This window comes from Alosa sapidissima, chromosome 2 (genome assembly GCF_018492685.1).
Source record: "Alosa sapidissima isolate fAloSap1 chromosome 2, fAloSap1.pri, whole genome shotgun sequence".
Classification (NCBI taxonomy): Eukaryota; Metazoa; Chordata; class Actinopteri; order Clupeiformes; family Clupeidae; genus Alosa; species Alosa sapidissima.
In genome coordinates, this window is record NC_055958.1 from 4649003 (window position 1) to 4672316 (window position 23314).

General features: G+C 38.6%; 1 protein-coding gene and 1 long non-coding RNA gene across 7 annotated transcripts in view; one reads left to right on the plus strand and one right to left on the minus strand.

The window, feature by feature from the left end:
- Positions 1–3409, minus strand: part of LOC121694640 — a 23458-nt gene extending 20049 nt beyond the window's left edge. The window contains exon 1 of the long non-coding RNA XR_006025857.1: positions 3397–3409. This is a non-coding gene — a long non-coding RNA (uncharacterized LOC121694640). The remainder of the gene's footprint in view (positions 1–3396) is intronic.
- LOC121693909 (interferon-induced GTP-binding protein Mx-like) overlaps positions 1–23314 on the plus strand; it is a 29319-nt gene that overhangs the window by 619 nt on the left and 5386 nt on the right. For 3 of the 6 annotated variants that reach the window (XR_006025613.1, XM_042073709.1, XM_042073683.1), the window contains exons 1-10: positions 1–498; positions 776–1048; positions 2028–2168; positions 2928–3082; positions 4154–4292; positions 4486–4684; positions 4787–4865; positions 5279–5401; positions 5479–5620; positions 5767–5922. The exon at positions 1–498 is cut by the window's left edge. Coding sequence is in view for 4 of the 6 variants with exons in the window: in XM_042073709.1 (XP_041929643.1) it covers positions 829–1048; positions 2028–2168; positions 2928–3082; positions 4154–4292; positions 4486–4684; positions 4787–4865; positions 5279–5401; positions 5479–5620; positions 5767–5922 (1354 nt within the window). In the remaining 2 variants the exon portion in view is untranslated. Of the gene's footprint in view, positions 499–775; positions 1049–2027; positions 2169–2927; positions 3083–4153; positions 4293–4485; positions 4685–4786; positions 4866–5278; positions 5402–5478; positions 5621–5766; positions 5923–15796; positions 15913–16189; positions 16385–23314 lie in introns of those variants that run through there. The other 3 variants (XR_006025616.1, XM_042073699.1, XM_042073719.1) reach the window with 3 other exon arrangements.

Sequence of the window (23314 nt, forward strand, 5' to 3'; positions counted from 1 at the left end):
ATAAAAAATGAAGGGAAAAACGTATTTGCAGTGAAACATGACCAGCACAGGCCTAAGCCTATCAACAAAATCAATGTTTTATGTTTTGGTCTTGTCATGTGTCATGGCCTCAACAAAACAGAACAGCTTCCTCTCACGATTTAAGGATCAGTGATTCTAATGCAATAGGCCAACACTGTTAAATTTCAGATGAATCTGTCCTCCATTCAGTGTGATGCAAAACAGCTGAGGTATACAACACATTACTTTATAAGCACCAAAGGGAGAAAAGGGTATAATTGAAGTTCCAACTGAAATTACCCACCTTTCACCAGTCACAGACTACTCAACTTCTCATACGTCTTCCACTAGAGGGCGTCTTCCACTCTGGGAGGAGTGACATCAGAGAATGTCTAATAAGGCGACATTCATTTTTTCAAAATCGAAACTAGTCACACCCTTCAGTGCAGGAGTGCTGTGTGTGGCCAAATAGGACAGAAGAAGAGGACGATAAGTAAGGTGGGCAATTAAATGTATTTTCAGCGTTTTACATTCTGGTTTCATTTTGTTTAATGAGTTTGTGTTATTGTATATGTGATAATAAGCTACATGAGTGATTTACATAACATTTACATTGCATTTAATTCATTTATCAGATAACATGTTGTTGGTTTATGTTTTTTAAAGCTAACTGGAATTAAAGCTAACTGATACGGTAGAACAACAGGCATGAGTTATTCAGTGTTAGGCTGATATGAAGCTATTCAATTTCAATTTGTCTGACTCATCACATCAGAGGAAACATTCTTGAAGTATTTTGAGGAAAACGGACCATCTATAAAAACCCAAATGTCTAAGAAGAATTCTACCCCACTTGAAGAAATCAACCATCTTTCCCAGCATTATGAAGAAAAAGTGCGACCCTGCATTGACTTGGTGGACTCCCTAAGGTCCTTGGGAGTTGAGCAGGACCTGGCTCTACCTGCCATCGCGGTCATAGGGGACCAGAGCTCAGGAAAGAGCTCTGTGCTTGAAGCTCTCTCAGGAGTAGCATTGCCGAGGGGCACTGGTAAGCTAACAATGCCATATACGTTACTTGCTTGAGACAATTACACGCATGCATTGTAATCTTACCAGTTTTGCCATTTGTGCAGTAGAGCATTACAAAACGTTTTGAAGTTAAGATGTGTCTATCCCAGGGGTCGGCAACCTTTTTTTTTTTTTTTTTATCTCAGAAGAGCTACATAAAGACGGTTACAAGAAAAAGTTTGGATATTTAACATACAGTTAGGCTACTTTCATTCAACAGAGGATTTTTTAATACATTTTTTACTAGTTTTAAAAGTAATGTGCAAGTAACTTGAAATGTAAAGTGGAATGACAGAAGTAGGAGTCTGGCTAGCTCATATTCAGTGAGGTGAAGTTTCATGCAAGAATTGAGGCTGTCATCATTGTGTGTGTTGGGGGGATGACAAGGGAGATGGGATAGTGTGCTGTGTAGGGAGAGGGCAGTGTGCAATGTGTGTTGGAGAAGCTTCCTCATGAGACAATGTGCTGTGTATTGGGGGGGGGGGGCATTGTGCTGTAAGTATGTTGGGGATGTGTGTTGGAGAAGCTTCCTGATGAAATAATGTGCTTTGTATGTAGGGGGGGGGGGGGGGCAGTGTACTGCAAGTATGGTGAAGGGACTTACTATTGCAAGCAGAGTACTGTACTGTATGTATAATGTATGTGAGTGATGACCGTGAAGATGTGTGTGTGTGTGGGCGGGAGGGGAGTGGAGCAGTGTGTGTGTGTGTGTTGGGGATGGGGGTGGGGGGGGGGGGGCTTCTAAGTTATGCATCTATTTTATTTATATATATATATATATATATATATATATATATATATATATATATATATATATATATATATATACACACACACACACACACACACACACTTGACTGTGAATGTAGAAGATGTATTGGAACAGTGTGCTGTATGTATATTTACAAGTAGCCTACACCTACAGTTCACATTCGTCGTTGTTCATTATTCATGATCAGGCATTGTTACACGCTGCCCCTTGGTACTGAAGCTGAAGAGAGTCAAAAATGGCACTCAGTGGTATGGAATGCTTTCATACCAGAACCATATCAAAGTGGAGCTGAAAAACCCGGCTGAAGTGGAGGACGCTGTTACCAAAGGTCTGTGTACTCATTTGTTGCAGATCATATGCAGTATTTGTGTGTGTGTGTGTGCATGCGTGCATGTGTGTGCATGTGTGTGTGCACATGTGTGACACTGGGAGTGGGAGTGGTGAGAGGGTTTGGTGGCCTGATGGGTCCAAAACTTCTGATTGCATTCTGCCATGCATGACACACTTTTTATTGAACTTTTTTTTATTGTACTTTGCCTTTCTCACTAGAAGGCAGTAAAAGTTGAAAGTTAACCCACCTTGTCCCACACACAGGAAATAAATACAGGGGCTCCCCTGGGGTGTATAAGCTCCCCCATTTTCTTTACATTGTACATAGGCTACCAACATGCAAGCTAAACAAATATCAATTATCATTACTGCTATTTATCAAACTGCTCAACAATAAGAGATGAGAGTGTTTGTGGTGGGGGGAGGGGCGTTGGACAATATTTCAGTATATGGCAGTGCGATAAGCAATCATTTATGTATTTATGTATTGTGTGTGTGTGCTGTACGATGAACTGTGTAGAGTTGGATGTTACCATGTGTGTTTCGTAGCAACCTGGTTGTGATGTTACATGTGCGAAGCCTGTACTCTCGTGTGCTCCAGACAAATTTCTCTTAAGGGAGACAATAAAGATCAACTTAACTTACAACTTTCCCAAGACTTTATCTCCTTCCATGCTCTCTGACCAATGTTGTAACTGTACATAAGATTAAAGTTTCATTTCATTATTCATTTTCTGATGAGTTTCTTCTCTTATAGCTCAGAATGCTCTTGCTGGAGAAGGAAAAGACATAAGTCATGAGATGATTAACCTGGAGATCCATTCCACCAGTGTACCTGATCTGACTCTTATTGATCTGCCCGGCATTGCTAGAGTTGCCACAGGCAACCAGTCCCAAGACATTGAAGAACAGGTGAGACTAAATAATTAAAATTACTTCATGGCTAAACGTTAGTAGTGGTCCAACAAGAAAACAACATTTACACATTTATACAACCTGAGGGGTATTTCACAAAACCCAGATAAGGGATTAAGCTGGGATTTTTAGGTTATCCTGGATGAATTTAGCCTTGACTTGGTTTCACAAAAGAGATGGCACATAAGTTACCATGGGGATTTATTCTCTGCACCTAGCCTGGTCCCGACCAGGCTAACAGCCAAGCTAAGTTAATTCTAATGGTAATTATGTCGTCTTATTGGTTCAGCTAGCTGTCATTCACATCAGACCTCAGGCCTACTACCATATGGTTATTATTTTAATTGTGATAGCCTTATAATTATTAACATAGGCCTAGGTACTCATTGTTTGCTTATTTTATTGGTAGATGTTTGATGAATAGCTTACTGTAGTTGATTGGAAGTGGAGGGACAAGTTTTCGAAGGTATTTTCAACTATAATATTAGTATTAATATAATTATAAAGTATCATATGTGCATCTTTGCAGTGGCAAGCGCTTTCTTAACGACGTTGTGTGCCGAGACAAGGAAGCACTCACACGTGGATGCATACTGTACGTAAATTTGCATTCAGTTGGTCTACCACGCCTACTCTGCTGTTTTACAGAAATAGCCATGATTCCCCATTCCAAAAAGGACAACTTTACTTCATTGTTAGTCTATATCAAAAGTGGTTGTTCACTGTGAATGACTATTTTCCGCGTCTTTTTTTTATTCCAACCCTGGGCACTTTGGAGCAGAAACGAGAACGCGCACACATCCTGAATTACTTACACCTGGCTTGACATAGTCGCTCCTACTCATCCTGGATGGGCATTAGTGAAACGAGTTGAGTTAGGATGACCAGACAACGCTATGTCAAACCTCGCTTTATCACTTATCTTGGATGTCTTAATTCTGCCTTTGTGAAATACCCCTCAGACATATAGGTAATAATGTTGTATGTATACAAATAATGACTACACTTTGTTATATACTGTAATGCACTGCACAACACAGTCATCCTGCACATACCCCTGTGTTACAGATTAAGAGACTGATAGAAACATTCATTAAAAAGCAAGAGACGATAAATTTGGTTGTGGTACCTGCAAATGTTGACATCGCCACCACAGAGGCCCTGAAGATGGCTAAAACAGTGGATCCTCATGGGCAAAGGACTCTAGGTAATGCAGTTATTCTTTTGTTTCAGTGTTTTTTGTTTATAAAAAGAGGGAATGTGTCTTGTCATGTGTTGTTCGTCGTTCCTTATGTGATTTCTGAAAATTTTGAGATTGTGAAAAATGAATCAGTGACTTCTCTCTATCTCTTGTCCACGGTCTAAGATCAAAGTGCACACTCATATTGTCACCCCTTCAGGCATCCTGACAAAACCTGACTTAGTGGACAAAGGGGCAGAGGAGATTGTTGTCAATACTCTCAACAATCTGGTCATCCCACTCAAGAAAGGCTACATGGTGGTGAAGTGTCGAGGCCAGAAAGATATCAATGATAAAATGTCTCTGACCAAAGCATTAGACAGGGAGAAGAAGTTCTTTGAAAACCACACCCACCTCCGGTAAAGTCAAGCAGCAACACCAGTAAACTTGAATGGCTATAACGGACAAATCAATATAACCACAAATCCCTTCCAATGTCTCAACTTTTTTCTTATCCATAGCGCTTGTCTGGATGAAGGGAAAGCCACTATTCCTCACTTATCAGAAAGACTAACCAATGAACTGGTGTCTCACATCAAAGTGAGTATGTCGAGGATGGGTGTATTTTGGGATGTTCAGTATTTGAGTATAAATAACATTAATCGTTCACAACATTATCTATGTGTTGTAAGTAATACAATTATTAAAACACTGAATACACACCTTGCTCTATCTAACTATTGCTCTTACCTTAATTTATACCAGGCTAATAATACACCAGCTCGGATGACGACTAGAAATTACTTATTTTGTAGGATTACAACCATACAAGTGATTTAAATCAAACCACTCTTAAAGAAAAGTTTCACGAGTCAGAAAAAGCATAGTCTCTTTGTCATGCAACTACAGTAGACTTACAGTGCAGTAGAGTTACTTTTTGCAGCCTTGCTTAATTGTATAGTATATTGGTTTGTGGTAATAACAAATATTGTGTGTTTTCTACATTGCATCAGAGATCCCTCCCGCAGTTGGAGAAACAGATTAAAGAAAAACTGGAGAAGGCTTCTACAGACCTGAGAAGGCTGGGAGATGGAGTCCCTCAAGATGAAACTGAAAGGGCCAACTTCCTCATTGAGGTAAACTGAATAATATGTGAAAGTCTACAGTTGTTTCAGTGCATTGGTTTTGAACACTCTGATTTTGTATGTTACAGAAAATTAACAGCTTCAACCAGGTTCTCACAGACATGGTCAGGGCAGAGGAGTATGTTGGAGACTCCCAGACAAGAGTTTTTACAAACATTCGGATATTATTCAGTAAATGGAAGACAGAACTCGACAATAAAGCCATCCAATGTAAGCTCCATACCTTGGTTTGCTGGTCGACTATACCAAATTTGGTTTGGTATTTTTTTTTTTTTATATGGTGGACATCTTGGAAATGTGAGTGTAACTGGGAAAACAAACATGTGACATTTTCCAAACACTTTGTCTGTCTTTAGTAGAGGAGTATTTACGTGATGAGGTAGAGGATAGCAACACTCACAGAGGCAAAGAGCTGCCTGGCTTTGTAAACTACAGGACATTTGAAACCATTGTCAGAAGACATGTGGAAGACTTAGAAGAACCGGCGATGAATCTCCTACGAGCTACCACAGGTGAAGGAAAGAAAAATGAAAAGAATTGTCCATTTCTCTGTTTCATCTTTGTCTTAGAAAGGTCAGGATTGTGTTACCTTAGAAACTAGCCTCATGACTCAAGTCTTGACTCATATTCACTCACTGCTTTTACTCTACACTCTAAAAAATGCTGGGTTATTTCTGCACCCAATTACTGGGTTGTGGCAGTTTGACCATTTATTGGGTTATTTTAGCCCATGCTGGGTTATTTTCCATAACCCAGCCACAGGGTTGGTGGTTTGGAACTCAATCTCCAACAGATACATGGTAGCCTATTCTACCCACTGTCTGGGTCACTTAAAGGCTGTGTTGCAGGGTTCATTTTCCAACGAATTTGCACAAGTTGCTTGTTGGTAATAAACATTTAAACGGTTATCCATTGTATTTGATGTTGTTGGGTATCACAAAACGGAATATAATATGAAAAAGCAGGTACTATTTCACAGCGTTTGAAGCATAGATTGTATATATAGAACTCTCTCTATATATATATATATATATATATATATATAGAACTCTCTCTATATATATATATATATATATATATATATATATATATATATATATATATATATATATATATATATATATATATATTAGTTCTATATATACAGTCTATGGTTTGAAGTGATTCTCCTTTCCCCCACAATGCATTGCATTACGTCACCTTGGGGAGGCTACAGACCAAAGCCCACCTTGAGACCCTTGAGAGTAACGAGAGAGGAGTAAAGAGATACGAGTAAGGGATTGTTCAGCAGTAGATAGCGCAGATTATAGATAAATAGATAGCCTAGATATGTATATAGACAGATAGATAGCTAGATAGATCATGTCATATGCTGGTCACGGGGGGAGCTCCTCGACCAGTGGCCAAAATGCACTCGCTTCCCTAGTTACTGCAGCTCTCCACCACAGTTTCCATCGGGACTGCACAGCCCACACAAGCACCTGCAAAACTGCGACTTGCCCATATTATCTCCCTCTTTGGTAAGCCGTACCCTGACTATGTCAATGGCAATCAATCACGAGCAGTAGTTATCGAAAATATTCATGCTGAAGACACGACCAGCCTAATCGGCGGCGGAGAAGTTTGCAACAACTGGGGTGGCTCACAGGTGACTAAAAAGTTAGCCCATAGCTAGCTATCATGATGCTTTATATTCTGATCTTCTGACTAAGTTTGCACAGTAGCCTTGAACTAACGACATTATCACTATCACTAGATATAAAGAAAATGTTGACTTTCACTCGGTGCTGTTCACTGACAGTGTTAATTTTGTCACCTATTTTTAATTTAGTCTTAGTCTTGTGACGAAATGTCCTTTTTAGTCTTTGTCATATTTAGTCATTCAAACATCATTTTTGTTAGTCAAGTTTTAGTCGACTAAAAGTCTCATCATTTTAGTCTAGTTTTAGTCAAAAGAAAACTAAAGGTATCTTAGTCTTAGTCAGTTTTAGTCAACACATTTAGTCTTTTTTTATAACAAATTATTTCTGATTACCATTTGAGTCAAATAGTGTTTCACACCTCAATTTTCCAACAATATTGTGTGTCCACAGGGCTACTCGTCTGTTATAATTACTCATTCTGATTTTTTGTCAGTCAGTATGTTTACATGCACAGGTAAGTCGAGCTACAGTTATAGCTCGGCTGGGATTTGACCATAGACAGTAAAAGATTTGACTGGACCACTGTCATATTCGTAGACCAGTGTTTCTCAAAGTGTGGTCCGGGGATCACTGGTGGTCCGCAAGCTATCGCAAGTAGTCCACGAGCAGATGTGGTAAAATATAATATATATGAGTTGTTTGCAATATTAAACCAACTTGTATGTAAAAACAGTTCTGCAACACTGTCTATGTAAGATATGCCAATTTAAATCATACAGTATGAATCCACACAATAAGCAAGGTGGTTCAGTGAGTAGGCCTATTGTGTAGACTAATTATAGGCTACTGTTGAAGTAGGTCTAATCTTTTTTTTTTTTTTAGCTAGGGTTAGTTAAGTGGTCATGAAACTGAAAAAGTTTGAGAAACACTGTATTAATGTTTTACTCCGCCTCGCTAGATGGCGATATGCACCTAACACAACACATTCCCCAAACATACTCTCCATCTTAGCCATAGCTAACTTGCTAGCGAACTTTCCATATTAGCTTACTTGCTAGCAAACTTTGCATCATCAGTCTAACTAGTTAAATAGTTGACAGTACATGATGAACATTTTCGTATGGACATTCTGGGGGATGTTAATTTGTATGAGAGAAGCTTCAACTTCTGGGTATGTAGCATTGTGGCATAAAGCTTAGGTAGTTAGCTTGCTAACTCTGGCATAAATCTCCAGTGTTCTTGTTCCATGTAGTTTCGTGTTGCAGCCACAGGGTTGCAGCAACAGCACGTAGACTAGCCTACAGGAAAGCTGTTGCGTATGAACTCATTCGGAATATTTTGAAAACGTAACAGCTAGATATTCTGTCTTCTCATTTTGTAGACGAACATGAAGGGAGATTTTATCTTAGTTTTTATTTCATGCAAAACATTTTAGTCTCGTCTTTTTTCGTCAACAATAATGCATCTTAAGATAGTCTTAGTCAGTGTTTCAGGACATTACTGCCGTCTCGTCATCGTCTCGTCTTAGTCGTGAAAAAAAAGGTCGTTGACGAACATATTTCCTCTTGTCTAGTCTGACGAAATTAACACTACTGACAGTAACAAAAAAAAAGTGTCGTAACGTTATGCATTGAACATCATAACGAGGCCTCTCAAATTCAGAAAATTGCATTAAACTAAAATCGGAAGACATTGTTATCTTTGTTAGACCATAGGGTCGTTGTCATATAAATGCTGTAACGAAATTCGAAGTGTACATATACAAAATTTATGTAGAAAGTGTAACCGCAACCGTTATACCCATATGAATGAATGTAAAATATACCCTCCAAAACGAGACCTCCCGAAATTCAGAAAAAATTACTAAATTGATATCAGGCACCGTTATTACCATTGGTAGATCATAGGGTAGCTGTGATATAAATGCTGTGACGAAATTCGAAGTGTAAATATACAAACTTTATGTTGAAAGTGTAACCGTGATGTCCATTAAAATGCATTGAAATGAATTAAGCGCAGATCATGTAGTCCCCAAAATGACGTCATCACCGAATTGCGTAAAAAAATCCCGCTAATGCTAAAAAACAGGGCCCAGTTCCCCGAAAGCATCTTAAGCCTAAGAGCGTCGTAAAGTCCCTCTTACGAACGTTTTAAGATTAGCCGACTGTTTCCCGAAACCATCGTAGCTTAAGAGCGTTGTGAAAACACTCGTAGATCTACGAGTGCTCCAGAGTACTCGTTACCGGCTAAGAGCGTCTTAACAGTACTTCTCACTGAGGTCACCAACAGGACATACAGAGGAATTACAACTTAGAATACATAATCCATTTTACGTTCCCATTCTTTATTGTGTTTACCTGTGATGAATCAGATTTTAGCGTGCAAAATAGCCTACATTTAATGGTCATAATAATGTGATGAAAAGCGGACAAAAATGCAATCAAGTTATGAAACGAGACGTTGCCAGAATAGTTTGACATTATCTTTGCTAAGTGAATATTTTATTAGGCCTATGAGTTAAAAAGCAGAGAAAGCCACATGTGGTGTAGTCTGTAGCCTACTGCATCAAAATCTAAGCCTACACATTTCCTCTCTTTCTTACTCGACTTCTTTCTTATCTTCAAACGTGTTCTTAAGTGACACCACGAAAAAAAATATTGCATGGTGCAACAATCTAATCTTAAAATAATTACAATTATTTATGTCTCTGTGTGGTATATAACCTACTTGGGATGCTTACATGCAGATGTCAAAGTGTTTCTATTTTCGTATTGATGTGAATTAATGTGTAGATCCGAAGTTTAAATGGTAGACCTATAGCTGTGACGTGCAGTCACCTGACATCACCGTCAAATCAGAGGATATTTCAGAACTATTAACATGGACAGTTCCCCTTAGAGCATCTTAAGATCAGTGCACGCGCGTTCACGCTACGAGCATGTTCGGGAAACAGTCGGAAAAACCAAACGAACGATCGTAAGATGAATGTAGAAAATCCTCGTAAAAGCGTGTCTCCGTCGTTACAGGGCCCAGTTTACGAATTCTGGCACGTTGTGACGTGGGGTTCGAAGCGGTCACGCCCATTTAGGAGTCTAGCGGGAGGTCCAGTGTCTATGTATTCCTATGGGAGAAATGAACATTTTCACAGAATATGACCAATCCCTTAGCCCTACATTCAGCGATGTAAGTTTTGAACCCATTTTCTAGAAGCCACATGTCTCCCTAACATTCCGACATTGAAATTGTATTTTCCAACGACACAAATAAAGACAAAAATAGCTTTGTTCGTGATCTGTCACTGTCTCCTCAAAGTTCTGGTGCACAGCCACCTGTTCTCAGAGGCTCTAGAGATGGTTGATAAACTAACCTAACATATTTTTGCTAGAACTAGTAGACTACCACAAAGTTGCTGAACATATGTTATTTCAGGTTTGTTTGCAACAATATACAAGTTTAACCAAAGTTCTTAGCTGCTAGCTAGCTAGCGAACATTCCCATTCACTTTCCGTTTACTGTGCTAACGTTAGCTAGCTAGCTAGCTAGCTCGGTTAACGGGGAAAATGAAATTAATCATTTCGTGTCCGAAAGAGTGTTTCATTGGCATCACACACAAACAAGGACTGTAAAATAGTATACAAAATTATATGTTATTATTGCTTATTCAGATAAAGGTTAATGTTTTGACATGCCTATTTAGGAGTCCGAAACTACTGCCATTTCGTTCCATTGGTGAATCGTCTTATGATTCATCTTAGTTAACTATATAATCTTTGCTTTAACCCTCTGACAGCAATAGAGCTGCACAGTCCCGGTTGTAAGATTCCCATTCATTTGTCCCATCGACGTTTGGAAAAATCTAAATCTAAAGAGTTTTACAGCATGTCTTAGGCTAACCAGCTACGGCATAACTCATAAGCATACAACATATCATTTCGAGTGAAGAGAAAATCCAAAAAAAGTCAAAAGGTACAAGACTGTGTACATATTTTCATTTCCGAGCGAAGGAACTACTCATCCCATAAACCACCGTGCCTCACTGAATAATATAGGCAAAATCGGCGCGAATTATTTTGCCATTTCCAACCAGCACGCGAACCCTTTCCTCCAAACAGTGATTTTTATATAGTTAATGTGCAGTTAATAGCAGTTATTTCAGGAGTAATCGTGTAAATAATAGTGTTTTGATATTGAATTTTATATTTATCATCGTGTATTTTATATCGTGTGTGTGTGTGAAAGCGGTTAACGTGGCAGTGCTTCGTAACGTTACCTGACTCATCCTATGCTGTCATCACTGCTCAGTTGGGTTGATGCATGGACTGGTGCATGGTCTGCTCTTGGACCACCGTATTCAGTTCATTAATTTGCCGTGAATTATTGTATACACAAAATGTTCATTAAATGCACAAAGTATTCCTAGGTTAATGATTGATATGAATCATACAAGGCTACAGTAGCCTAGCTAATGTTAACTAGCACTGCTAGCAGCATTAACATTACCAACCTCCCTGCTTAACTCACCACAACTTTGTAGGTCTTGTCCTTCATGCTGGCCCTTACAAAACCCACAAACTGACTCTAGGACACACAACAGTCAATAATGTGACCCGATTTAAAGTGGCTTTCACCCTTTGGACACTCACTAAAACATAATATATTTCATACCTGTGTTGCAGCATGTAGGCTAATGTTAGCTGCATTATGTAATGACATACAATGTCGGAAATGCTAAAGGTTAGCCTGTCGGCTACCTGAAGAGGTTGAGTGTTTAAACTAACATTTACAGTGGTCTATTTGATAGTGTATTGGCCCTAACTAAGTTCGTGTGATGTATAAACCCCAATCCTTGTTGATACAAGTACCAATATTCGTCAAGAAAGTTTTTAATCACATTAAGATTTTCGCCATCTTTGTCAATATTTTTCGCTGAGAAAAAAGTTTCAAACTTTGACCATAACGGCCTTTCCACCAATCAGAGGCATCACTGTGGGATTGTTCAGGATTGTGGGTAATGAAGTACTTATCCAAGAGATCGCGAATAAAAGGCATTTATCTCAAAACAAGGTTAGTGCCCCATGAACTCTTGGTGTCTATAGGAGCATATACAATCGCTTAGTACAGCCGTAGCTGGTTTTAAGTCTACCACGTGCAGTTAAGTTTTTATGGCTTATACCCTCTGCTTATACCGCAATTGTCAATGGAGAAATTGCATTGATTTTTTACATCCGGCATCGGCTGTGGGCGGGACTGTGCAGCTCTATTTGAATTGCACTTGAACCACACAGCATTGTGGGGCGATTTTTAACGTCCATCTTCTGCCCTGCCCCCCCCCCCCCCACTAACTTTCAACTCCAACCATCCATCAGTGACTTCAACCATCACTTTTCTGCTTGTGTGAGCTGTACAAACTCTGCCATCATATCCAAGGTAAGAATTACAGTACTTCTGTATGCCAATTGAAAACGTGAATTTATTATAAATATATTGGTTTCATAATGTAATGTTAACAAAAACCGTTAGTCATGTTAATACTAGCTAGCACTGAGCTAACGTTAGCGAGCTAAGAATTGCTAACCTTGACTGAGTTAATGTTAACTTTTCCAATAGCTAACTTAACCTTTATGTTGAATATCCGGAATGGTAGTTAATGTCATATCCAACAATACATCTATGTGAAATGTCATTGTGAATGTCGTTTTAGTTTGAATGAAATATCAGGTGCAAGTAAGTTAACTGTTAGGTTATTTAAAGTGGCTCCATGCAAGCTAGCATTAACTTAGCTTTTACTTCTAATGTTACAGACAAAGATGAGAGTTGTTAACATTAGAGAATTTCCATGGGACATAGGCCTAGGTAGATAACATTATTTACGTTCAATATGCCTGTAGTGTTGATATTTAAATGGAAAGAGGACCAGCAAAACAAATTAATGTAGTAACTATGTATTATTATTTCCCACCCTCATTTAAGGAACTGCAGTGTAACGTTAGTGCTAGCCATTGTCATTAACAGACTTGTCATATAATGGATGTGAATGGGGGCAATTATACATTTGGCTAATAGGGAATACAGTGTTTCCCCTATAATTTTTTCCATTAGCGGTGCTGTTGATCGTAGGAAGACCCCCCCCCAAGAAAAGAGAAAATCTTGAAAAAATGACTCCTTAAATGGTGACTTCTGGTGGATTTTGTGAAAGAAATGGACAGATTGAGTTACAAATTATGACATAACCATCAACACAAGCATTTACAAAGCATTATTATTGCAGTACTTTTAACAGGATTATTCATGTTTTTCTTTCACCTTTTTCCATTTAGATTATTAGTATTAGCCACTGTACAACTGTACACTGTAGGCCACTGTACAAACTATTGCTATTTAGAATATACAGTGCTGTGCATAAGTTAAGACATTTATATAACATTTATTTATTTATTTATTTATTTATTTACAATACATGATACATTAAAAAATAACTGATGTCCTATTTTTTTTTTTTTTTAATTAAGGCATTAAGACAAAAGGCAAAATATGTTTTTTGTTCCTCCCTTTTAGGGTTGGGCGATGTCGCCTAAATTGGCATTTGACGATGTGTACAGTAAAACATTGTGATGGACGATGATATCGTGGGGGGGGGTTAGTGTGGTAAACACTAATTAATATAGCCTAGGTATGTCTGTACAGAAATACATTTATAATGTTCTACATACAAAAATAAAAAATATATTATATAGGCTATACGGCCTGATGAAAGTGGACAGCTAAGAGAGACATACTGACCAGGCTACCGAAGTTGTGTGGAAGATCTGCTCCAAGAAAATTGTTGTGAAAGACGGATAGACAATCAATCTGAACACTTGCGTGTGCACCAACCAGCGGAACATTACACATTGCCAGCAAAAAGCCCAGCAAAAAAGCTACTTAAGACTATATCGTGGTCACTCATTTAAAATCTTAGTACTATGCAGCATCCCACGTTATCAGGCTACCGTCTATGCTGATATGAGGGCGGCGGGAAGTGAAAGTAAAGGGCTGCGATCGCGCAGTCCAGGCTATTTATAGGACGGCGAAGTAAAAACACTTTTACAAATAACGAATCCCGATTACCACTCCGCTGCTGTCTGGGATTTTTGCTAAATGCATGAAATACAAGCCTTACAGTGAAAGACGAATAGGCTACCTTCTGATCCTATAATTAACGAAAGAAATGGTTTATTTTAACACAGAGGAGAAGGACACATTTGGCGCTCGCTGTAGCCTTGCAAAAATATTTGAGCGCTAGAATGTCCTAGTCGTAGCCTAACAATAATAAATCTATATTTTCTGCTAAAACATTAGGCTACCTATTATGTCCAATGTAGGCTATAGGCCTGCGAGACATGTAGGCTACAAAAAGACAATTAGGCTACACATTCACATCACAATCAGGAATTATTTTAATAAGAGGGTAGACTAATAAGTCTTTTATTTTACAAGATGGTAGACTAATACGTGATAACTGTTTGGTTGACAGCCTTTAAAGTAGGCTCAATTTCATTTTCAGGGAAAGGTTTTTTTATGTTTTAGCCGTACAGCAGGAATTAGTGACTGGCATGTGGGGGCGTGGCATCACGATGGTTGCTTTCCATCGTGATGCCTGTCAACCATCACGATGGACGATGATATCGTCCATCGGCACAACCCTACTCCCTTTAGTCAATTTCAGCATGGGTGTCTTAACTTTTGCACAGCACTGTATAAACTATAAACTTATCTTTCATGTCATTACACTGTATTGGTGCTGTGCAAGTCGAATTCACTTTAATGCCGTGACGGCCCCGCTTGCTTGATTCTCACGGTTTTAAGCTAACTTAGTAGCGTTGTTGTGCATGGTGCATAAGAATATGTGGATGAAATGAATTATGTTTCTCATGTCATTTGGTAAAATAAATGGTCAAAAACTCGAAGAAAATCTATCTTGGATTATAGCAGATAAGTGTCTTGTGTCATATCTATAATTTTGGTGAGCTCTACAGGAATTAGAAACTCTCAGATGTAAATGGTTGCGTATCCTATTACTCAAATTCAATTAAACCTACCAATAGGCTAGCTAGACCTTAGTTTCACAGTATGTTAGCAACACGGGGCTTGAAAGCATTGCCTGTATCACAAACAAAAACGAAACAATGCATGGAATTTATCTGGGAATAGGCTACTGAAGGTACGGGCAAGCTATATCGCTGGCGTGTTTAATTTGGTTCCTTGGTTAACATACTGTAGCCTACGTTTTTTTTTTTTTGGAACAAAATTGCGTCTGCTAATAAACTTAAAAATAAACACAAACAAGCGTGATCTCCTGTGGAATCCCTGACTGCGCCTTCAAAGTTAGCCTACTATTATTTGTTGACATGAAACCTGAACGAACGGCAGCTGTTCGTGAAGTTCAGTTATATCTTTTTTTTTTTTTTTTAGGCAACTTTTTTTGCAGTGGCGCTTGAATTCCAGGAGCGGCGCTGCGTCGCTGATGAATATATTGTAGGGAATATATTGTGGGAAACACTGGAATATGATGCACTTTAGGTTGTGAAGAGTAGTGTTTGGCTACATGTTCTTAATTTAATATTTGCCCCTTGTTTGATGTACCTGACTTGCACCAAACTATGTGTTCATTTAAGATGCGTGAGTGTAGTAGTGCTTCAGTGATGGTCTTTTTATGTTCTGTGTGTTTTGCAACTTATTAATTGTAGTCTCCCTCTGTTTGCAGGCATTGTGTTGTGAGGACTGCTGCCCTGAGAACGCTGAGTGCATTGTCGAATATTCAAATGTGTGCCACTTCCATATGGAAGAAGTTCCCAGCCTGCAAAAGAGTTCACTCACCAGGTAGACACACACACACACATACAGGGCCGGTTCTGGAGGGGTAGCAACGTAAGCAACTGCACCGGGCCCAGTCTGGAGGGGGGCCCAGAACATTTTTAAAAAATTACAAATGACACCTTGTGCGTGATGTTGCTCCCCCACCCAGAATCGCGGCCCTGCACACATACAAAAAATGCACAAGTAGAATCACATATAGCTTTATGATATGTGTGCATGTATTTGTGTCTGTAACTGTTTAGTTTATCGCCTCTTTTCATGTGTCTGTTTGATTGTGTAGTGGGCTCCACCAACCGTCCATGGCAAAGTCGGTCTGTCCTGATGGCACTACCTATGATGGCTATTACCGACAGGACCCCCGTCATGGCCCCCTCAGACCTGTGGCCACCTTTGCCTCGGAGATGAAGACAGTGTCTCAGGCATTTGTGATTTTGGTCGGAAAAGCCCTGGAAGAGTAGTCTCCTCCATGCTTTTGGTATTTTATGTTAATTTCCCCCACCCATGTTCCTCTATTTGAGAGTTGCTCCAAATGTGCCATCTATGAATTGGGTACAAAAGCCCCTCATGGTATTTGTCGTGGCCACTTTGGAGGCTGAAAAAGTTTCGTTTTTGCGTGTTTGGATTCAATAAGAAAGCAACTGGGAGAGAAAGACTTGGAAGGACTGTGCTGAAACTGAACTGGGTCCCTGGGTTTATGGTTCAGTTTAAAGGGGAACTTGGCAACTATTTCAACGTAATAAACCCGTTTAGAAATCATTTAGATGGTTAAATGACCTGTTCCGGTGAAAATGGTGACTTTCCCTGCTGCGCCTAGCGTCCTCAGGCGGAAAACCAACCTTGCAACATTGAGACTACCGTTCCGGAAAGAGAAGTGAGAAACAAGAAACTAGTTTTAAATCTTACCTTGTAACATCCACATAGTTCTGCCAAACTTATGCTAACCGTTCGCTAGCCTGTAAACAAATCCGTGTGCTTTATCGCTACCTTTTCCCACAGTTTGAAATAGCACAATGCACAATTTCTCCAGCAGAGGGGAAGTTTCCCTTTAGGGACCGTTCGTTATTTATAAACAGGGTCACCGGAGGAAAATAGGGGAGGGTCATCTCTTTTTATTCTCTGTTGAGGGGAGGGTCACTAACTTTTTTTTGTCTAGGAGGGGGGTCACCCATCTTTTGTATTAATGCAGGGGTCTCAAACACCCAGCCCGCGGGCCAAATCCGGTCTGCGTCCTGCCCAATTCCGGCCCGCGACGTATGACAAAATAATAATGTAATCCGGCCCTTGAGGCTATTAATTGCGACAAACAACGATACTGATTTAAATAGAAGATAGATCCAGGTACGGTGACAAATCTCATTTGTAGGCCTACTCTGCTCCACTATGTGCAAGACATCCAGAGCTTGATTCAAACCCAAAATCGCTGCGCAAAGTTTTCAGGAAATACTTGTATTACACGCGAGAAACACAAAGACGTGCATTTGTAATGACGCGGAAGCGATGCAGGCCATAGTGTTGCAGAAATTGAAGCAGAAATTAAGCAGAAATAGCCAGGCCTACACCAAATGTTGAAAAACGTTCACGTGTGATGAAGTCTTAGGTAAGCTATGTTATTCACCTATTCTAATTCTGAAGGAGAATATCCTTTTGGAGATTATGATCGATCGTCTATGACAGTGATAGTCACGGTGCGTCTGTGAATGGAGGTGCGTGTATACAACAGTGTCCACTAAGCATACCATGCTTGTTTCGACCCTCTGCCCAACATAGCTTGGAGGTTGCAGTGGTAATCGTGATGATAGTGTCCGTAATGGATGTGGTACAGACAAGCAGGGCTAGTAGAAATAGGGCTCTAAAGAACTACAAAGTCACCCGCAATATGATGCGAACTTCTGGGTACTGCAGATTACCCGCGATAGGAACTGTTTGACCAGAATACTTTATTGTAGGCCTATATTGTAGTAATCTATTACTAAACCACAACATCTTAGGTGTTGGTATACATCTTGGGTGTTTTTCTGTTAATTTGTTATGTGGGTAATATGAAAAAAGGAAAGTAAACCTGCTTACATATGTTCATCCAGTATTTACTGAAAGGTGCATAATTTGAGGTGCTTGCCATCCAGTGACAAATTAGATGGGTAAATTTACCCCCTTCATAAACTTTTGTTTTACTCAAAGATTTTTACATTTACAGTATAACTTTATCTCTGACCACTTTCAAGCCATGGCCTTTTAAATTTTGATATAAAAATCCAATGGTGTTGCTTTCTTAACCCTGATGCCTAGTTTGCCAGGTTTAAAAAAGTTATGAGAGGAAATATTTTTATTTGGTGTGAAACACACACACACATACCTGTTTTTTATGTTTTTCATTTATTTTATAATTTGTATTAATATTTATTTTATCATTATTTTATTTATAAGGTTGCTAGCACAGGTAGCTAAGGTTGCTAGCACAGGTGTCTAAAACTAGATAAAAACACTTGCACTTTCTGTTTGCAGTTTTGTGTGGTATTTGAAAAAAAGAACATTGCATTTTCAGAAATAGCCGGCCCTCCAATCAGATGACGTTGGCAGAATTGGCCTCCAGCTCATTTGAGTTTGAGACCCCTGTATTAATGAAAACAGCAAAAAATCAAAGTGGCTTGTTTGATTGTTGATTTCTGTCGCCATATAACGTTCTCTTTCGTTCCATAGCTCTGTCAACATTGAACAATGAAAATAAGGGAGATTTCCCGGGTTTCACGCAAAATACGGAAAATGTCAACATCCGTCCCCATTAACGTTGGAAGGGTTGGAGCAACAAAGTAGCCTACTTTATTCACGCCTAACAGCCTATATCCATTTGGTCAACTTTATCCAGCCCTAAAAAAGCTAAATTTAACTTTGGTTTACTTGTAGTTTACCGTGTAGCCTAGCCTAACTTTAAACAGTGTGCATGCTTATAAAGCATACTTGTGCTTCATTCATCCACACATCCAGCTCCTAACGTTTTGACAAGCATTTCTACCAATTGACCTTGTTCCTGCCCATCTCTAGCTTTGCTGTCTCCATCCTTTCTGTTTTTGTTGTTTGCAAAAAAATATGTAGTAGGCCCTATTTATTAGTAACCAGCAACAAGTGCAATTTGTTAAATCGCTGTCATTCTCTCTCCTGCCAACAAAAATGTGTTACGTTCCAAGAAGAAGTGCGTAATTCTGCTTCATAAAGTTGAACAAATACATTGGTCATATAAATAGCCAGTTTATGGTCTACAGTGTAGAGTTGGTAAGTTATGTGTAACCCCCTTCTTAACGGGTGTGTGCATAGGCACTAGTTACAATACATAACACAATATGGCGCAAACAGGATCCTGAAGGTCTTAGCGGTGGAATGGTGAGCTGGCTGAGATTCCTGAATACCAGTAGGCTAACAATTAAGTACAATCAAAGAATTAAATAGCGCGGTGCCTCCACTGTAAAAATACTACACTTACCGTATAGCTCGTGTATAGTGTATTCCTACAGAATTTAAATAATCAATGTGAAAATAATACTAGCGGTGAATGTAGTTAAATGAATTACCAATACACCCTGTAAATAATGTAATATAATAATCAAACATTTATTTAATAACTAGAAAATGTAATTCCAGGGAAATACGAGTGCATGAAAATGCAAAAATGGCTGCTGAATGAAATATTGTTGAATATTGTCTAAAATATAATCTAAGTAAAAAGATGGAGGTCAGATAGAGAAAAAAGCTGGCGGGGAGCCATAATTGATGACAGCTTACAGTTGGAATGGCCGAACAGTTAAATAGTTTAAATATTTAAATTATTTTATAGCAAATTATTGTATTGAGGACTTATTTTGAAGTTGAAGTTGTGGGCAGAGGAAACAGTTGGCGGGAGCCATAGTTGATGACAACTGACAGTTTGAAAGGCTGAACAGTTAAATAGTTGGATAGTTAAAATGGTTAAATTATTTAAAATGGAATTATTGTAGTGATGAGTTTTACTTTGAAACAGTTGTGGACAGAGGAAACAGTTGACGGGAGTCAAAGTTGATGACAACTGACTGTTGCTAGAGTAGTTATGGTGGTTGCTATGCTGGTTGCTAAGTTAATGTTGGTTGCTAGGTTTTAACTGTGAATGTGGTTGCTAGGCTGTTGCTAGGGTACTTGAAGTCGTTTCTAGGTTGTTGCTAGGGTGTCCATGGTAGCTACTATCAGAAAGGAGTTACTACAGTGGTTTGCTAGTATAATCATGTTGGTTGCTATGGAAACTGACATAGATGCTTAATTTCAATGGTTGCTAAATTGGTTGCTAGGTAGGTGGTGGTTTAATATAGTAGGCTAGAGGCATAGTTGATGATAACTGACAGTTGGAATAGTTGAAAAGTTAAATAGTTGGATAGTTTAAATGGTCAAATTATTTAATAGGGAATTATTGTAGTGGAGACTTTTATTTTGAAACAGTTGTGGGCAGAGGAAGCAGTTAAACAGGATCTGTAGTCTTAATAGAGCCAGATTGTATCAGAGAGGGTTAAAGCGGAGCGAGAGGCGCAAACGTTCGACAACTTCCGCGTTCGATTATTGCAAGGGGGAGGGGGGAAAATCCCCCTTTATGCAGACCAGAGTAAGCCCTCGCTGCACTAATGTCAATGGAGACGTGTGGAATTTTACCAATAAATTGGTCATTATGTCTTTCTGGATTTGTTGAGGGTTATTTGGAAAATTGTGTCGTCATCTGTAAGTGTTTGTGATCATTTCAAGCCTAATAATGTATTTTTTTAGTGTTCGGATTTGTAATAAAATAACTTAATATCAGACCATGCTGCTGCCAGTTACTGTCTGGTTGTTAGCATGCTAGCTAGCCTCTTAGCTAAGATAACATTTTAAACGGAGAATGTAATTTTTTTGAAATGACAACTAGCTGAATAACATTACTGACATTAGTTGAACTTGCAACAGTATATTAAGTTTAAGCGAAGTCCTTCAACTACTAGTCACTTGTTAGCGCATAGCTGTATTGCCATAGCTACTCCCATTCACTTGTATAGCGTTTTAAGCTAGCGTTAGCTAGCTAGCTAGCTCGGTTCACAGACTAATTAAATTATTCATTCCATGTCCTAAAAAACGATTCATTGGTATCATACATGATTATAGACAATAATACTGTGAACACAATTATGTTTATCTGCTCTTATTGCTTGTTAAGAGAGAAAGTTTATTTAGTGACGTAAGGTGAGACTCCCACTTATGCAGACCGGAACTGTCCCGTTTTGCTCCCATAGTAACGAATTACGTTGCTCTATCTTGCTAGTAATCAAGGATCTTTGATTGTATGTTTAAAGCCTGAGACAGACAGTTGCTGGAGGTGGCCGGAACACTTGGCATAGGATTCTAAGTGCCCTACTGTGATGTCATAATCGCCAATGTTAACCCTTAAAGGACGGGAATGTTGAGAAATGAACGTTCTAAAGAATATCTGGGTTCATTGAATTCAAAAAACCTACTCCTTTAAAGGAGAATTCCGGTGTGATATTGACCTAAAGTGTATCGAAACATGATACCGAGTGTGAACGTATGTCTCATAGCCCATCTCGGCTTGTCCCCTGCACTCCAAAATCTGGCGCTAGTTAGCCGATGCTACCAACATCTTTTTCAATAGTGGTGCTTCGGCATCGGGATAGCCATGCAAATAAATCACTGTTTTACACCCATTTACGAGGCTCAATGTATCTCCACACTTCATTGGTAGACTTCCGAGGGCCCTGACATTTAAAACGAGACATTGAGAACTTTGAAAAAGCACTGGTAGTTTACTTACAAGACGATTTATACAGACAGTATCTTCACGAAGTTTAGCGTTTGCAGCCATCTTGAATTTAGTCACGATAAGTCGAGCAACGAGTAAGAATGAACAGCTATGATAAGGGATCAGATTCCAAAAATAATTCAGTGGAAATGCATGGATTCCAGTTGCTGCTACTGGAAGAAACTGGAATCCATGCATTTCCACTGAATTATTTTTGGAATCTGATCCCTTATCATACCTGTTCATTCTTACTCGTTGCTCGACTTATCGTGACTAAATTCAAGATGGCTGCAAACGTTAAACTTCGTGAAGATACTGTCTGTATAAATCGTCTTGTAAGTAAACTACCAGTGCTTTTTCAAAGTTCTCAATGTCTCGTTTTAAATGTCAGGGCCCTAGGAAGTCTACCAATGAAGTGTGGAGATACATTGAGCCTCGTAAATGGGTGTAAAACAGTGATTTATTTGCATGGCTATCCCGATGCCGAAGCACCACTATTGAAAAAGATGTTGGTAGCATCGGCTAACTAGCGCCAGATTTTGGAGTGCAGGGGACAAGTCGAGATGGGCTATGAGACATACGTTCACACTCGGTATCATGTTTCAATACACTTTAGGTCAATATCACACCGGAATTCTCCTTTAAGGGTTAAGTCTATGGGGAAATTTTTAGTAGTTTTTAATTAATAGTTTAAAAAGTTGAAAAATACATAGCTGAAGTCACCTAAGTAAGACCTACGCAACACAGTTTGAACGAAGTTTCTACGTCAAATGGTTGAAGCTGAATTAAACGCACAAATACGTAGAAGAAAAATAACTAGAAATGCAATTCCAAGGAATTACCAGTTCATGAAAATGCAAAAGTTGTGATAATGCTAGGATAGACATAGCTTAATAAAAGTTAATAGTTTAAAAGTAGACCGTTTAAAAATTGAATGTAGATAGTTTAAAAGTTGTTGACTGAAAGTTTAATGAATGTTGATATTCAAATAGTTTAATGGCTGTGTATAGGTAGATATTTGACGATAACTAAATGTTTGAATGGCTTTAATGTTTGCTAGCAGTTATGCTAACAATTTTAACTATGCTAACAATACTAACCATGCTACTTAGCTAACTTAACTAATGTTTTCTAACAGTTATGCTAACCATGCTATTTAGCTAATGTTTTCTAGTAGTTTTGCTAAACATGCTAACTATGTTGCTATGTATGCTGAAATGTTAACTATGCTAACCATGCTACTTTGCTAACTTAGCTAATGTTTTCTAGTAGTTTTGTTAAAAATGCTAACTATGTTAACCATGCTACTGAGTTAACTTAGCTAATGTTTTCTAGCAGTTTTGCTAAAAAAAAAAAAAATGCTAGCAATGCTAACTTTGCTAACAATGCTAACTAGCTAGCCAGATTGTATGCTTAAAGATTGTCTGGCATCATGTTTTTGTTTGTATTTATGTAATGTTCGTAATTTTATGTAATGTTCTGTTAATTTTTTGTATTTATTTTTCTAGTTAAATGTAATCACTCTTTATTTATGTTATTTTCGATTGTGGACTTATTTTATTTTTAATTAATTTTATTTATTAATTTGTTTGTTGTATGTCTTGG